This window comes from Mytilus trossulus, chromosome 13 (assembly GCF_036588685.1).
Source record: "Mytilus trossulus isolate FHL-02 chromosome 13, PNRI_Mtr1.1.1.hap1, whole genome shotgun sequence".
Classification (NCBI taxonomy): Eukaryota; Metazoa; Mollusca; class Bivalvia; order Mytilida; family Mytilidae; genus Mytilus; species Mytilus trossulus.
In genome coordinates this window covers 50982821-51001929 of record NC_086385.1, presented here as the reverse complement: position 1 = coordinate 51001929, position 19109 = coordinate 50982821, and the positions used below count along the sequence as shown (strand labels likewise).

Below are 19109 nucleotides of genomic sequence, written 5' to 3'. Positions count from 1 at the left end.
TACTAGGTGTATCAAATCATATCAAGAAAATTATTATTTTTCCTCAATCAATACTGTATTAACTTGAACATATATATTGATGACATGTGTAATTACACATATAATTTTATGACATTTGTAATTACACATATAATTTTATGACATTTGTAATTACACATATAATTTTATGACATTTGTAATTACACATATAATTTTAATTACGATTATAGTTTGACAATATTTTAACTTACACACATAATTCATACCCGTAGCCAGGGGGGTTCTGACGACCCTCTTGAAAACAAATAAGCACTGTTAATGTCAATGTTCTGTTTGAATTGAGACTGTTAAAGTCGAGTTTGTGAGTCGAACGAACCCCCACCCCCCCCATATAATTTGATGAAGTGTGTACTTACACATATAATTTGATGAAGTGTGTTCTAACACATATAATTTGATGAAGTGTGTACTTACACATATAATTTGATGAAGTGTGTACTTACACATAACATTTGATGAAGTGTGTACTTACACATATAATTTGATGAAGTGTGTACTAACACATATAATTTGATGAAGTGTGTACTTACACATATAATTTGATGAAGTGTGTACTTACACATAACATTTGATGAAGTGTGTACTTACACATATAATTTGATGAAGTGTGTACTAACACATATAATTTGATGAAGTGTGTACTTACACATATAATTTGATGTACTTACACATATAATTAGACGAAGTGTGTACTTACACATATAATTTGATGAAGTATGTACTTACACATATAATTTAATAACATGTTTCCTGTCCATTTTGTCATCTGATCCTCCAGCTTCTTTAGATTGAATTTCATTTCTCTCATTTAATGGAAGATGTTGTGCAAACATCTGAAAATATAGAGACCACTTACAGATTTGTATACTGTATTTTGAGAAATTTTGCAAAGATTTTTACTGCAAAATTTACACCAATTTTTAACTGTCAATTCAAATGCTTTCAAATGAAACATAAAAAGTGAACAAAGCAGAAATTTGTCAAGACCAAAACTGTGAAGAAACACAGAAACAAACAAAAAATTACTAAATGACATACATTATATGAACCTATGAATATCTAAATTGTGTTTTGATAAGTAATAGCTACCAATCAACCATCATATTCACCAGAAATTAAAATATACATTTCCTTGGATACCTTAGGCCTAAAAAAAAAAGATATGTGTTTCCGATAACATCATTTTGAAAAATAGGGTTGGTAGGTCGGAATCCTATTTTTTTTTTTGACATCGTAAATGAAATCTGGAAAATTATCATGGTTTTTCCAAGTCCGGATCAGTAATTAGTTTAAAAAACCGGAAGTGTGCCATTTGCAATGTTTTTGAAGCACCTGTTGTGCAAATTTCTTGGATTTTAACCTATTTGGAATACCTTTTGACGTTAATAAAATGTTTTACTGGCTTTCTATGCAAGAGGAAGCAAGAGAGAAAAATATTATGTCATCTATCAGAAGCCTGTGTCAAAAACAGGGTCGGTTGATAAATTATTTTTTATTTTTTTTGGAAGATCTAATAAAAAAGTTAGGGTCGGGGCTAAAAAACAGGGTCAGTCGGGTTACCAGAAACACAGGTCTTTTTTTTCTCGGCCTTATTGTATTCAAAACAATTTTAAATTTGGGTGTATAATCTGCCAGTGAGTGTTGGTTAAAGCAAAATACATCTAAACTGTGATGCATACTGGTAACAAAACAGTATTGATATTCATTTGAGTAAAACATCTGATTTAATGGCTACTGGAATCTTTGATTTATATTAGTAAGATTGTCACATGTTAATCATATGACCATTATACATTTCATGACAACATTTCCCACACAAATATCAACTGTCAATGAAATTTCTCAAATAAATGAAATTACTTTTAATTCGTCTGGGTCCATTTTATCTTCAGTTCCATCTTCTACGATGATTATGTTGGTTTTCATTTTACCTGCTCTCTCGTCTCGTAAACTGCTGGCATGCATACATCCCTAAACGTAAATATATTTAAAGGTTAGAGACACATAAAATATAACAGAATCATGATGTAAAACAAGAAAGTGTATGTATAGCCCTTTTCACAAAAAATCTTAAGTGTAAAATTTATCGTAAGTCTAAAATATTCCTTAACAATTCAACTATATATTTTTATCGAAGAGTAATTTTACCCTTTTTTTTGTGAAAAGGGCTACAGAATACTAGCACATTTCTATGCTCAGTGAACTATAAATCAACATCTTTACCCAAATTCACATTGTAATGAAAATGACTGTTCTAAGATTCAAGTTGATGGAAAGTAACAACGTACTATTGGTTTAACTATTTTTCTTTAAGGGTATTATTTTTTGTAGTGAGTGAAATCCTTATATTTTGATGGGTTTTTAAGAATCATTTTCAGACTGCATGAGAAATATGTATTTCTTTGAGTACCACAATCAATGGTCCAGTAAAGCGTAAATTGCAATGAAAAAAGTAGATCCTGTAACCAAAATTCTTTAATAGTAATAAAATGACAAATCTTTTTCTTTTTATATACTCAAATTATTTTTACACCAAATTAATGATGCAACAGAATTTGTTGTATAAAACGTATTTTTTTTACAGCTTTTTACTTACCATTCGTTTTTCTGTGACACTAGCCTCTTTTCCATTCCATACAAACAGAACACGACCTAAATCTAGAATGAACACATCACCATGATTCATGGCCGACCACTGCATACCTGCTGCCTAAAAATACAAATAAAATTTGGTAAAGAGACTGAAAAATCATTTCTCCCTTTTAATCGCCATACATCTAAATACATTTGTATTTTGACATTTCATTGAATAATAAGGGTAATACAATCATGTAACTGCATATACAAAATCTTGACAAAAATTGAACAATAAATGGGTGCAATCCAGTGTAACAGTACAGTATACTTTTTTTCACTTACTTTTTACCCTTCAAGCCTAGATTTTATAATTTTTACAAAATGCTTTATGGCTTATGTTTCAAATTTTTCTATTCAAAGATCTGATAATTTGTATAATATTTTTACATTCAAAAACTTAATTCTTTATATTTCTTCTCCAAAATGTATCAACAATTTATTAATCATTTTCACGAATGTTAATGTCTACTTCAAGAAAAAAAGTGTTTCGATGTAAACTATGTTAAATAACCAGTAGTATTCTAGCAAAAATCAAAGAGTCAAAGCAAAGCAAAACTTGGTATTTCCTAACATTATTAGAAAGTATAATAACCATCTGATCAATACAAAATCAACAAAGTATTAGGATTATTGTTTTAAAACTTTATTCAAATGATTTCAAACAGCATACACAAATAAACACTTGTTTAAAGTTTTAATAAACTGGAAACATAAATTTCCAAGCAAAAACCAAATTAAAAAATTTTGTTTCCAAACATTCTAGCGTTAGTTGAAAACCATTCAGTTAAAATGTTGTCATCAAGTATTTTATTTAATGGTACATTACAGTAGTTGTCTCTGTTCTTTGTAAGTTGTTCTTATAGCAAAGCTTTTAAAAATAATTCAACAACTTTTAAACAAAACTGCAACAAAACATAGATGTATACTGAATTTCATATGCACACAAAACATAAATAAAAGGCATGGCCATGAAAATTATTCCATTCCCAGGTAGATAGTCAATAAACATTTCCTTTTATCATGTCTGCACAAAGCATTAGCATCTCCAGAGAAAAAAGAAAATGAAGCAAGAAAAGAAGCCATTCTTCTGAATAAATAGCAACTCCACAATTTAACTATTCTTTAATAGTTATTTTTGCTAAGAATAGAAAAACACCACAAACAGTAAAGCTATTTAAAATATCTTGACTGATTAAAGATTGAATCCTAGCTGGTTATGAAAAAAGATTGATGTATCATTCCATGAGTAAGACCAAACTAAATTAATAAGCCAGTTAATGCCTTATGGGTTCCCTATTGATGTCCTGAGTATTTCAAATACTGCAAAATGCCCACCTTCAATTTTTAATTAGTGATTATCCTTTTTCCTGAACCTTGGGGTAAACAATCTTCCTCTAAAAGTTTTCTCGTTTGAATTGTTTTACATTGTCTTATCGGGGCCTTTTATAGCTGACTATGCGGTATGGTTTTTGCTCATTGTTGAAGGCCATACGATGACCTATAGTTGTTAATGTTTGTGTCATTTTGGTCTTTTGTGGATAGTTGTCTCATTGGCAATCATCTTCTTTTTTATATTCACCTAAAGTTTTTCCAATCAGTGAGCGTGATATTACACAACACCTGAACAGGTAGGATTCTGGGGATACTTTTAACACCATTAAACATGCAATAAGGAAGGTCTTCAATCACATGCATATCATAGGTGTAATGTATTTCATATACAACTCTAAAAGTTACTTTGTATTAAATTAATTACAATATATAACATCCTCATATTTAAATATTCTGGTATATCCACAGTTTGAATTATGTATCTGTATTGGACAAAATAATCTCATTTTAGAACTTTTCTATTCAGAATTCAAATTTTTGCAACAATCATAATATTTTTTAAGGAATATATGTCTCACAAGTAATGTTGAAAATTTATTTCAAAATTGAATTCAGAGTCCTTGATTATTTCAGCAAAGTGTAAGATTACACTTTTAAAAGATGATTGAGAAACTGAAATTATACATAAACAAACAAAAATGAGTTATTTTTTATAATCCTGTTGATCCTTTTTAGCCAGACCACACTATATTAGTTTAAAATTGCAGATACAGAACCTGTACAAACAGTACATGAATATAATGAATGCTCTGTGTTACAACACCTGACCTTCCAATAACATCCAGTACACTCAAGTCTGATATATACATTTCATTAACATCCAGTACACTCAAGTCTGATATATATATATATATATGATGCATGTACCCTGAAAACTTCTCCTGTTTATATTGCCTGCAGTAAACTGTAGGTACTAAACAACTTTGCCCATAATGATTGAATGATGCCAGTGATTTCAATGTGAGATACACCCAACTTGGAAAAAAATCTAACCTATATTTTAGTTTGGGGAAAATTTCCAATCTAGCTCAATACTTAAATAAATATAAAATTAGCATTCTAATAAACTAAAAATATCACTATAATATTGTCATTAATTACTCCTAGCATGATAATTGTTATTTTGTTCTTTCTTTCTATTTTTTTTCTATTTTATTAGAAAATAGTTGTTTCCCATTCTTAATGGATAAACTTGATAGAATATGATAGGAAAATAAAGTTTGCTTCAAGCTTTTAGTAACTAATTCATTTTTCTAGCAAACACACAGAGCAATGACAAAGAATGATGCAATCTTAATTTTAACAGAGAAAATGTTGACAGATCTATACAAAAAATCTCATCCTAAAATCTAAGGAAACAATTTGGTTCTCAATCATTAGAAAAATAGCTTTATAACTTAAACATATCTCCCTTCTTCTACCCAGTACAGGGATAATAATTCACTCTTTTAACTAGGGCAATAAAAAAATCAAAGGATTAAAGGTTGTCTCTCCTACAAAACAGGGTAAAGGGAAATAACTCTCTTTCTGAAAACTTTCCCTTTCTGTATCCCAAACTAAGCCATAACATCAAAGTGACCGGTAGCATGCATGATTTAGCCAATCTGTGTATACAACAAAATCATAACTTACTTCCAGCTGGTAATCAAAGTTTTAAAATATATATGTAAAGATATAACATTATTATGTCTCAAATCATATGTGAAGCAAAACTGTGGACACAGATTTATGCCTTGCCTGCTAATTTGCAGGTAATCAAAGTTTTAAAATATATATGTAAAGATAAAACATTATTATGTCTCAAATCACATGTGAAGCAAAACTGTGGACACAGATTTATGCCTTGCCTGCTAATTTGCAGGTAATCAAAGTTTTAAAATATACATGTAAAGATATAACATTATCATGTTAAAATGCATGTGAAATAAAATTGTGAACACAGATAAATGTCTTGCCTGCTTATTTGCAGTGGATACATGTTTTTTAAACAAAATAAATAAGAATATATATCATAATGTTCCAAAGCGTATGTGAAATAAAATTGTGGACACAGATTTATGCCTTGTCTGCCTATTTGCAGACAATACAAATTAACAAAATATAAACAATGTAGATATGTGAAGTTAAGCCAGATATATCACAAATATTAAACTGCGATATATGCATTGCTTGATTATTGGCAGGTGATAAAACATTTAAAAAAACATACAATGCATTATGTCTAAAAGCAAATGTAATGTTAAATTGTGGACATAGATATAATTTTGTCAGGTCTCCTTTTTTTGCAGTTGATAAAAGTTTAAACAGAATATATACAATGTAAATATAAAGCATTATGTCAGAAAGCTCATGTGATATAAATTGTGGACACATATATATGTTTTGTCTGCTTATTTGCAGCAAATAGAAACAATCCATTAACTTGATTGACTGTTCCTTTTTGTATAAGTATAATTTATTGACTGATCCTTATTGTATATGCTTATTTAGTTCTTTTTACTTTTGAATTTTTTAATGACAATTCTAACCGAGCCATATTTTTTACTTATTGTATACAGCTATTAAAATAATATATGAACATTTTGTTAAGGGCTTTTCCATTAAAATGGATGAAGACATGGTAGAAGGGTATGGAAATTTGTTTTATCCAGATATTTGGGTTATGGGTCACTTATTGATATATACGTCTATATGATGCAATCAGATTTGCAAAGTGATATAGAAAGCATGTTAGTTGTGGGAGGATTTCAGAAGTGCCTTCCAACCTTCCCATATCCATCTTTATTAATGGAACAGCCCTAAAGTTAATTGACAATACACAAAGTAATCATACAACTACATTATAACGTACCTCAGTCACTCTAACATGGTGCTTTCCTTTAACGTGTAATAACCTCTGTCTAAATTTATGTTCCACATGGTTGAATCCTGAAGCATGGCCACCTTCAAGATATCTGAAAAATAAACAATATAAAAATTTCAAAATTGTTCCTGTCTTGTAGAAAACGAGACTAAAGAGCCATATCATTTATTAACTATTGTAATTGTTAAATTTATTGAGAAAGGTAAAAACATGACATAAGTTGAAATACATGTATAAAGAAATATTTACAAATATTTTTTAAACACAAAGCAAAACAAAAATTATAAACAAAAGGGAGGGGTCCATTCCCCAACCCCTCAATTATCTAATATTCCCTAAAATAAATTTTACCTTAATCCATAAAAAATACACAAATTAACATTCATAATAATATCTATGCCAACATTTTCAACATGTTAAAGCTTACTTAATGCCTCCTTTTGGTTTGAAATAATTCATAAACAATTTAGATTCATGTCCTTCCACTTCTCTGTGTTGAACTGGTCCCCCTCCCATATAATCATCCAGTTCAACTGTCTTGTAGGCTGCTACACCAGCCTCATCCTAAAATATAAAGGTTAAAAGTAACAAGAGTGCACACACTGAAATGTCTCACCTTCTTTACTATTCATTGATATTATGTTGATAGTCCTAAGTATAAAGCTTTATTACAACTGTCACATAAACTGAACATTAACCAAGATAACTAAATAAACCCCAATGAACATTGAGAATGAGGTCAAGGTCAGATGAACCATGCCAGGCAGACATATACAGCTAACAATGCTTCCATACAACAATTATAGTTGACCTATTACTTATAGTTTAAGAAAAAATAGATCAAAACACAAAAACTTAACACTTGATCAATGAACCATGAAAATGAGGTCAAGGTCAAATAAAACCTGTGCCACTGACATATAGATCATAAAACATTTCTATACAACAAATATAGTTGACCTATGGCTTATAGTATTAGATAGAGAGAACAAAACTCAACCAGATGCTCCGCAGGGCGTAGCTTTATACGACCGCAGAGGTTGAACCCTGAACAGTTGGGGCAAGTATGGACACAACATTCAAGCTGGATTCAGCTCTAAATTTGGATTGTGATTAAATAGTTGACACAGCATAGGTTTCTGACACAGAATGAATGCGTTCTAATGAAATTAAATTTTTTGTTTTCTCTTAGAGCAATTCACTATGCTGTTGAATATTATTCCTCTCAAAAAAATGTTTGAAGAAATTTTCTTTTTATTTATGAAATTTCAAATGAGAAAATTGAACCCAATTTTTTTAATCACATCCCCCTTTCCCTTATTCCAAAACTAATCTCAATTAAAATTTCTAATGGAGTTTGCAACAATTACTACTCATTTAAATACATCATAAAATATTAAGATGTAAAAAAAATGCTTGTTATCACTGAATGGTAAAGATTATTTTAATTTATCAGTTGGTAGTAAAAAGTGAATATACATTGTATATTGTATATACATGTATAACAAAGATTTAAGTTGATTCAGGACAAAGAAAGATAACTCCAAATAAAAAAAATTCTTACAATTAGATATTTCTTGCTTACTATTCTGGACAAAGAAAGATAACTCTAATTAAAAACAAAATTGCTATTTCACAATATTTTGCAATAAGATATTTCTTGCCATTGCGCAATACTGTGCAATTGAAAAGACTTGCTATTGCACAAAACTTAATATAATAATTTTAGATCCTGATTTGGACCAACTTGAAAACTGGGCCCAGGATCAAAAATCTAAGTACATGTTTGGATTCAGCATATCAAAGAACCCCAAGATTTCAATTTTTGTTAAAATCAAACTAAGTTTAATTTTGGACCCTTTGGACTTTAATGTAGACCAATTTGAAAACAAGACCAAAAATTAGGAATCTACATACACAGTTAGATTTGGCATATCAAAGAACCCCATTTATTCAATTTTTGATGAAATCAAACAAAGTTTAATTTTGGACCCCGATTTGGACCAACTTGAAAACTGGGCCGATAATCAAGAATCTAAGTACATTTTTAGATTCAGCATATCAAAGAACCCAACCGATTAATTTTTTGTCAAAATCAAACGAAGTTTAATTTTGGACCCTTTGGACCTTAATGTAGACCAATTTGAAAACGGGACCAAAAGTTAAAAATCTACATACACAGTTAGATTCAGCATATCAAAGAACCCCAATTATTCAATTTTGATGAAATCAAACAAAGTTTAATTTTGGACCCTTTGGGACCCTAATTCCTAAACTGTTTGGACCAAAACTCCCAAAATCATTACCAACCTTCCTTTTATGGTCATAAACCTTGTGTTTAAATTTCATAGATTTCTATTTACTTATACTAAAGTTATGGTGCGAAAACCAAGAAAAATGCTTATTTGGGTCCCTTTTTGGCCCCTAATTCCTAAACTGTTGGGACCTAAACTCCCAAAATCAATACCAACCTTCCTTTTGTGGTCATAAACATTGTGTATAAATTTCATTATTTTCTATTTACTTAAACTAAAGTTATTGTGCGAAAACCAAGAATAATGCTTATTTGGGCCCTTTTTTGGCCCCTAATTCCTACACTATTGTAACCAAAACTCCCAAAATCAATCCCAACCTTTCTTTTGTGGTCATAAACCTTGTGTCAAAATTTCATAGATTTCTATTAACTTAAACTAAAGTTATAGTGCGAAAACCAAGAAAATGCTTATTTGGGCCCTTTTTGGCCCCTAATTCCTAAAATGTTGGGACCAAAACTCCCAAAATCAATACCAACCTTCCTTTTGTGGTCATAAACCTTGTGATAAAATTTTATAGATTTATATTCACTTTTACTAAAGTTAGAGTGCGAAAACTGAAAGTATTCGGACGACGACGACGACGACGACGACGACGACGACGCCAACGTGATAGCAATATACGACGAAAATTTTTTCAAAATTTGCGGTCGTATAAAAACTAAACTTTGACCACTGAACCATGAAAATACGGTCAAGATCAGATGACATCTGCCCGCTAGACATGTACACCTTACAATCATTCCATACAACAAATATAGTAGACCTATTGCAAAAAGTATGAGAAAAACAGACCAAAACACAAAAACTTAACTATAATCACTGAACCATGAAAATGAGGTCAAGGTCAGATGACACCTGCCAGTTGGACATGTACACCTTACAGTCCTTCCATATACCGAATATACTAGCCCTATTGCTTATAGTATCTGAGATATAGACTTGACCACCTAAACTTAACCTTGTTCACTGATCCATGATCTTTATGACACATTCCCCATTTCCATTCTCAATTTTACATGTCTGTATATATATAAGTTAATTACCTGAGTTGTGTCAGAACCTAACCAGAAATGTATATGAACATCAAAGACGCCTTTGATTTCTTTCATCTGAAATAAAAACATATATTGTTATTAATACAATGATTCTGAAGTAACCTGATAATACTCAATACACCCAGTCTGAAATCACCATATCATTAAATTTTATTGTTCATATATCATTTAGTTTACAGATATCAACAGGTTTACACGTGTTTTAATTAAGTCACATAAGCATGAAAGTACTTTATTTAAAAATTATTTCTTGATAGTCAAAAGTCCAGTTTGGTTGGATTATTCTGACTTGTACTAACAATTTGAATATGCTTAAATAAATATGAACTTTAATCACTAATGACTGGATTCATTTATTTTCAATGGGACTTTATGCAACTATCAAACAAGTGAGAGGTTTATCTAGCTATAAAACTGGGTTAAATGCACCATTTTTACATAAGAAAATATATATGAAAGTTTTTATCTATTTGCTTGATGGAATTGAGCTTTTGATTTTGCCTTTTCATATCAGACTTTCCTTTTTGTATTTTTCGTTGATATTTGATTTCAAGGTTTAATAGCCTATGACTGCATTACAAGCTAGCTATACGTTGAACATTTAAATTGGTGGTTCATCTTTATCTATGAAATCCATGAAAAAAGGGAATCCTGGATATAATACCAAATCCACAGTATTTAGATCCTACCTCAAATTATGTAATCTGGAAAACATCTGATTTAAACTACATTGTATCATAGTCAGAGCTTTAGAATTTTAGACCAGCAAAAATTACCAAATATCTGCAATAGCCACACACAAACTTAAGAAATAAAGGAAATCTAATAATTTGGATTTTTCTCAGTTTCTTCAAAAATGTTAGATTATATAGAAATAGAATATGTAACAAAAAACCTACTTCAGAAAGTTTTTCCCCTTAATTATCGAGTTTATATAAATTACAGCAATGGAAGTGCCTCTGCATTTAGTTTTTTCAAGTACAAGTAGGAATTAATGTTACTATCAATTAATTCATTGATTGGAAAATTTACCATGAATTTCCAGTGAAATAAAATCTGAAAATTTCACATGTGAAATAAACTTGGTTATTTCAATCCTCTGAATATTTTCTAATTTATTAGAATTCCTGAATTATATATATATATTTATAAGTTATTCTATAATTGGTAAACCATGTAATATCTTTTCATTATATATATATATCATCTATAAATCAACTGTTAGTGTAACTCCTGCAGACAAATCGATAAAAAACAAAAATTATTATACAGCAATTTTATTTATATTTGTGGATATCAATTTTCATGGATCTATAGAAAACCTTTTATTTTCCTAGATATTTGATTTCATGGATTTGACAATTAAAGTCTGTAAACTTACCTTTAGAAAATATGCACCTTGTTGTAGATTTAAATTTGTGGTTTACCTTAAAACCCAAGAAATCCACAAAAATTGGTATCTCACAAATAATAATGAATCTGCAGTAGTATGATTACACTAGTCCCATTGTCTACAGTTTAAAGCTGGGGAACTTGTAGAAAGAAGCAATTTAAACATCAGTACTTTTGCACATGTACATTTTGTAAGTACTTAATTGGACGACAGAGCTACTGAAAAAGTCCCTAAACTTTGTAATACTGTAGGTATAAGTCTAAGAGGATCAAATCTGTACTTTTGGTCAGAGATCATTATAAGTCATAAACATATGAACTATAAAAGTACAAAAATGTACCAACCATACTTATGGTAGTTCCTTTGAACTCTTCAGTAGTGTAATGTTATTCAAATTTTTACAGAAAATGTAATAATCAAGGTTCTGCAAATGTATAAAATGTGTGTATAAATAATCATATCAATGGGTACATAAAAATTGTAGGAATATTAGGTAGTACAAAACTGTACTGTAAAATAAAGGTTCTGAAATAGTACCATTATTTGGAAGTACTAAAAATCAGAAGTTCACTATTCAGGGATATTCTCAATTTCTCAATACTTCAAATCTATAATACTAAAAAATGTACACATGCAAAAGTATAATCTGTGACTACCCTGTTAGAGGATTCATGGTTGACTGCCGCTCTATAAAAAAGCTTTTTGTGAAAAGATGAGCTTAAAAAAGATACCTGACCAAAAGCATATACTACTAGAAAAGGTAATCATGGTAATGGGATAAAATGGTAAATGAAAAATATAATTAATCTACTTTTTTTGTTGTTGCTGTGAATGTACTGATTTTGTGTCATGATTATTATACTCGATATTTTTGTTTGTCTATGAAAAGTTTTTCGGTTTAACACTAGACAATTTTTTTTTTGTGTTTAAAAATATCTAGACATATAAGGTTTTTTTTTTATTATCTAACAATAGAGTGAATTGAGGCATCATCATCATCTAGACAAAAAGAATGTGTTGAAGAAAAAAACAGTGAATAGAAGTGATAAAATGTGGACATACTTAGTCAGTAACAGAACCTTTGAACAACATTCTCCAATGTAGATTTATATAATCATAAAGTGAAAAAACTCTTCTTAAAAAAATTTGCTTCATCTACTGTGAAAGTACTTTAATTCGTGGGTATCAATTTTCGTGGTTTGAGGAAAATTTACATGTTCGTGGGTTTTTAAATTCGTGGATTTTAGTTTTCTAAAAAAAAAAAAATTAAAGCCAGGGTACAAATAATCTGGATTGAGGAAATTGCAAAGTAAACATTGATCCGTGTAAATCGTAGTGATAACACTAATTAACCCATGATAAAGTGATCAACAGATTACAGACCATTGAAGGTGTTAATTAGGCCATAAACATGTCACCTAAAGAAAACAGTAACATAAACAAATGCTATAAACGTATCTTGAATTGTCAAATAATTCTTATCAAAATCAAACCCAGCATGAAATTATAATCAGGCGCGTAGCTCCCTATACGCCAACACGCAGTTGCGTGCACATCGATTCGGCATGCAAAAAAAAATAATGGCGAAATAAAAACTTATAAATTGAATGTTAAAGGAAACATGTTGTCACTTTTTTAATTGTTGAAATATCATTGAATAACGGCATTTGGTTTCAAAATAAAAGTTTTATTGGAATTGATGGCAAAATCGGACAGTAACTTGTATCTTTTTCAAGATTTGAATTTGTAATATTCAGTCTAAGACATGTAGTTTTGGAGCACATTTTACAGTGTACGGGTTCAGCAGTTTGGATTGAGATGTACCAATCGGCATTTGAATTATCAGGTCCCCTCGATATAATTGAAAATATGCCGAGGCGATGTGGTCGACAGATTACCGGAGCCAATCACCCTGCAAACACGCCAAAACAGTATTGGAAAGTCTCATTATGTTTTGCATTCATAGACCATATGATAAGGGAATTGGAGAGTGAAGTCGCGTCTTGTATTATCAGAAAATCGCTTCTTTGTGCTGAATCTGCTTCATTGTGTTGTAGGAAATATAGCAGACGAACAAATCTCAACATTGTCTGAGACATACGAAACTGATCTGGCATGTAATTTTGACGAATTTAATTGGGAGATCGCAATATGCCGAACATATACGCTGGTTTATAACATCTTGCGAGTGCTACCATAGAGATATATTAGTGTATTACGTATGTTGATAACAAATGTACGATCCATGAACAATGAACAACGACATGCAGTTACTGCATATTCATTCAGTGTGAATATTGACAAAAGCAGTTTGTTTCTGCCTAGACCCGAAGAGAATATTTTTGACGATTTGAGTAAATTCTGTATCAAAAATATGTTTTGTTTAAGTATTACTCTATTCAGAAGATTTATTAATAGTTTTACAATCATAATTTTTTTATAGGTCCTGACTACATATAGCGCCTCTTTTATAACCGTCCTATGACCGAAAACCGAAAAATAAAACATTTTTCTGCATAAAAGAGTTGCTTGCACATCGTTTCCTTCTAGCTACGCCCCTGATAATTTCCCATATGTACGAGAACTACGAGGATATAAAATGAACACTTTATCATACTAGCATATTAATACTGGACATCTGACTTTCATCCATTCGATCAAAAATATTTTTGAGAGAAGTAAAAAATCAAAAGTTGTACAGTTTAGGTATTAAAGATTAAATAGGTATAATTATGCATGCGGTTGTAGTTCTATGACTGCTTTTAAAGAATTCTTAGATTTGGCGTTATTCAATATATTCTCTAGATCATATCAGTAATCAAACCTACCGATGGGGATCTTCCCATGTCTTGATTCGCTCAAAGGTTGTTTCATTTCGTTGGACACTACAATTCGTGGATAAAGTCATCCACGAAAACCACGAAAATTGGTACCCCACGAATAAAAGTACTTTCACAGTATTAAGTTCTCATTTTGAAAAGAAATGTTTTAGGAACCTCTAAGGCATAATCATGATAATCCCAAGAACCATTTCAAAATCATTATTTTTTTAAGAGTTATTTAATGTTACATTCCTGTGGAAAAAAAGCCATATTAGAATTAGAAATTATCCACATCAATCAACTAATTTACTACCACAAATACTTTTTTACAGCCTACTATAGAAACCTTTAAACTCCAGTTTGTGACAGTAAAATATATGACTGTTGTTTGCAAATTCAGTTCTCTAAATTCTGACAGTAAATTAAAAATATATGACTGTTTTTGCAAATTCAATTCCCTAACTCTGACAATAAAATATATGACTGTTGATTGCAAATTCAATTCCCTAACTCTGACAGTAAAATATATGACTGTTTTTGCAAATTCAATTCCCTAACTCTGACAGTAAAATATATGACTGTTGTTTGCAAATTCAATTCCCTAACTCTGACAGTAAAATACATGACTGTCGCTTGCAAATTTCAGTTCTATAAATTATAATATAAGTATAAAAGATGGTGGGAGCTATAGATATAGATATTGGTGGAAGCTTCTATTCAAACATATATATGAAAGCCTTGAAAATGTCATCTATATTTTAAATATTATCAACCACTGTCCTAAACGCAACTTCTTTAAAACTGAAAAGCTGTGAAGCAAAACAAAATTATTGCAGTAAAATGACTGATTGATCGTGGCAAAAACAAAGCTATACCTTCACATTACAACCTCTCTCGTCTCCCTCCTCAGCGATCTGATTGTAAAATAGCATGCATTTCATAATGAGATAATACAGTTTATTTTATTTTTTGGTTAAGTGCACATGCAGTAGCTATAGCATCTGTTATGTACTGCAAATTGATTTTTAAAATTGATTTCTGTATTTTAATCTCCTGTGACCACGTCTTACATTGGCAAAATGCATATTTTTTCAGCTCTTATGAAATCCATGATAATTAATATGAACACCAAAATATCACTAATTAATATGAATAAAAGTAGAGTTCTTTCTTATGCTCATGGAAATATACCCTCAAACTAAAGTTAACTTGTCATTTCACTATTGCATCAACATTAAAAAATCAAACTTCTAAGAAAACTAGAGAACAGATAGTTATCAGCAAACTAAATTTATACTTGGGTAACAGTTTATACACATCATAAATTAACAAGATGAAACTAGGCTAAGATCAAAACACAGTAGAAAGTTAAACTGATACAAATACAAGGAAAACTTGCATATACTAAACAGACATACAACATTTATATATATGAAAACTTGAGTATGAAAACTCTATAGCCTGTATATTATGGACAATTCTATGACTGTTGTTGTTGTCCATTATACACAGGTATGACCTATACTTACAGATAATACTATGTATGAATCTCCTTTATAGAAGTTACCATACTGTTCTTTGGGTACAGACACCACATTCATTTTCTACAACATAGAAATGGATAATTTTAATTATTGCAATCACTGACAGCCATGCTGCCCCACACACCCCAAAGCTGGAAACCGTTTGCACATGTTACATAAGTCAAGACAATTAAACAGATTAAATAATTTTTTCTAGTATATATGTTGTACTGGTATTATATAATTATTTAACATAATAGTTGCTTCTTTATGTAAGTATCAATAATACTGAATTGATAATTCTATGGGGAGATAACTCAGCTCATCAATAATACATTAATCCTGACATTATCATCATCATTATGGCATCCCCCATTGATAAAACCATAAATAGTCGCTTAGCTTTTATTTATGTGAAAAAAATAAGGTCTATAAAAACTTTTATGTATTTCCAATGCGTCAGGTGTATATCAGACAATTTAAGGATGTAGGCTGTTCAGAAAGAAGTAATGGACCCGTCAATGGTTTTTAAAACTAACCAGACTCTAAAATTTGCTTAATGCCTAAAAAAAGAAGTAGTGTGAAATGGATTTATTTTTAAGGTTTATATGTCTTACTTTAAACATTGTCAAGGTAACATAAAAAACGACAGTGGGAAAAGAAGATTGTATGGTTGAACCTGTTGATAAAAAAAAACATTACACATCTTTTGCTTTTAGGCTGCCAGTAAAAGAATAGAAGGTCATTACAAATTTTGTTTTACCTGACATTTAAGAAATAGAAAGGTCATAACAAATTTTGTTTTAGGCTGTAAAATAATAGAAAGGTCATTACAAATTTTTTATAAACCACCCACACAATGACTTTGTTTTGCTGAACTTTATGCATCGATGAATTAAGTCACTTTTTAAAGCTCCATCATATATGATAAACAACATTGAAAATTAAAATGTATCCCCCTAAATAGGTATTCCACAAAATAATACTGTTAGTTCAGAAATTATTGCGAGGTGTTTATTAATACTATAATCATGATAATGCAAATAATGCAACAGGGTAATATATCACAATAATTTGAACTCACAAATAAAGTGTGATAACTGAATTGCAGATCTTTAAGCAAATTTTTTTGTAATCACAATTAAATTCGCAAAATTGTTCATTAGTGGACAATCGCAATAATAAATGACACAAAATTTCTGTATTTACAGTAATGAATCCACAACTGTTGTCTTATTGCCAGATCTTATTTTATCATACATGATCTTTCATCTCCGATTGCCTTAAACCTACATGTGTATATTTAACCCTCAAAATTACAAGCAAACTTTACATGCATACCTTTGTTTATCATTAACAGTGGCAGATTCAGAAATTTTCACAAGTAGGAGCCCACTGACTGCCAAAGAGTGGGTGCTCTAATCATGCTCCAGTGATTCCCTATATAATCAAACAAATTTTTCCAACAAACGGAGGGGGCCTCGTCCCCCTAAAAAACCTCTTAATATGCCTCTGATTAAACATTTTATATAGCATTTGTGACAAATTTAATTTTCATTCTTAAATACTGGTATGTCTTAATTATACAAAAGATTATAAGAATGGGTTGAAATATTTTGTTAGCTTATAGCTTCTCCTTGAATGTTTGTGATTCAAACAAACCATCCTTTATAATTTAAATTACATCTGATATTCTGAATGCATTCCAAAACGATTAAAGGTAAAGGGGAAAATAACTTGGGTAGAGTTGATTTAATTTAAAGGCCATTAAATTGAATACAAAAGTCCACTTCTCTTTAACGAGTTTAATATCTTTTTTTGACAAAAAATTGTACAAGACTCACAGTGATGAGATAGCCAATGAGACAACAATCCCCCCAAGTTCAAACAAAGTGGATGATTAAGCAATTAAGGCAATCCTACAGCCTATTATATACTTTTCTTACAAGCTCAGGATCAGTTCAAGCTGATTTTTTTTATTGTAATCATAAGACCTCGAAATGTAATAAAAATATATAAGACTCTTTAAAAAGTTATTAGTTACATATATATATACAATCAGCTGATTGTTTATACATGTACATGTATTTTCATTTTAATGAACAATGCATATTTCTCCTATGTTTATTGTGCATCTATTGGTTGTGTGTCTCACATTGATGTGTATACCCCACATCTATTTATATCATTCATGATTCAGAAACATAATTATATTTCCTTTTACTGTATTAGGTAGCAATTATTTTTAACATATAAATAGAAATGTCGACTAAACAGAAATTTAAATGACTTCCATTTGCACCCAGTTAAACTCTGAAAGCATTTCAAATTTGATCAGCCCACATACCCAAGTTCATAGAAATGTAAAATTTCTGTCTAATAATTTGATGTTTTGGCCTGATTTTAGATACTAGATATTCTAAACCTAAGGTTCTTATTTCTCAGTTGTAAAATGTTTTGAGAATTATTTGTCGTTAAAAATAAATCTGATATGTCTTACAACAAACATTTATGCATGTTGTGATATAATCAGCACATTTTATTCTTTAGGCATTTTGTAATGAACCTTTACCATTCTGGAATATCATGAATTGATGCTTGCCAAGTCCTATAATTACATGTATTACAACACTTTATCATACTAATACTGAGAAGTACCACTAGAATAAGCTTAGGGACTAAAGAACAGATTGCAACTGTCACCATAACCCCTTGAGTTACATTTTACCCTTACCCTAACCTTAGCTACCTAACCCCAAAAGTCTACAAACCCACTTAGACTCACTGTGAAGAGGCAGCTGAATAAACCCATCTAACATGCATTCAAACAACTGTCACTTAACCCCCATGTTCTATCTTGTCCTTACCCTACCCTAATTGAACCCCCAAAAATCTACTCACCCAGAATGGTATGGGGAACCAATCTAGGACTACATGCATTCATAATACTGTTGCCTAACCCCCTTAATCTATCTTATCCTCACCCTTACCCATGATCCCCAAACATATACTGACCAAGCAGTCCTAAAAAAAAATTGGCTAAGGGGACCTGTATATATATATATATATA

The 19109-nt window shown here is 30.4% G+C and overlaps 1 protein-coding gene across 6 annotated transcripts in view; it reads right to left on the bottom strand.

Moving 5' to 3' along the window:
• Positions 1-19109, bottom strand: part of LOC134694009 (advillin-like) — a 53361-nt gene that overhangs the window by 16461 nt on the left and 17791 nt on the right. For 3 of the 6 annotated variants that reach the window (XM_063554999.1, XM_063555002.1, XM_063555001.1), the window contains 8 exons: positions 16046-16120; positions 15392-15430; positions 10290-10355; positions 7359-7495; positions 6920-7022; positions 2636-2749; positions 1900-2010; positions 766-872 (listed from right to left, as the gene is read on the bottom strand). In XM_063554999.1, coding sequence (XP_063411069.1) covers positions 766-872; positions 1900-2010; positions 2636-2749; positions 6920-7022; positions 7359-7495; positions 10290-10355; positions 15392-15430; positions 16046-16120 — 752 coding nt within the window. The remainder of the gene's footprint in view (positions 1-765; positions 873-1899; positions 2011-2635; positions 2750-6919; positions 7023-7358; positions 7496-10289; positions 10356-15391; positions 15431-16045; positions 16121-19109) is intronic. The other 3 variants (XM_063555004.1, XM_063555005.1, XM_063555003.1) reach the window with 1 other exon arrangement.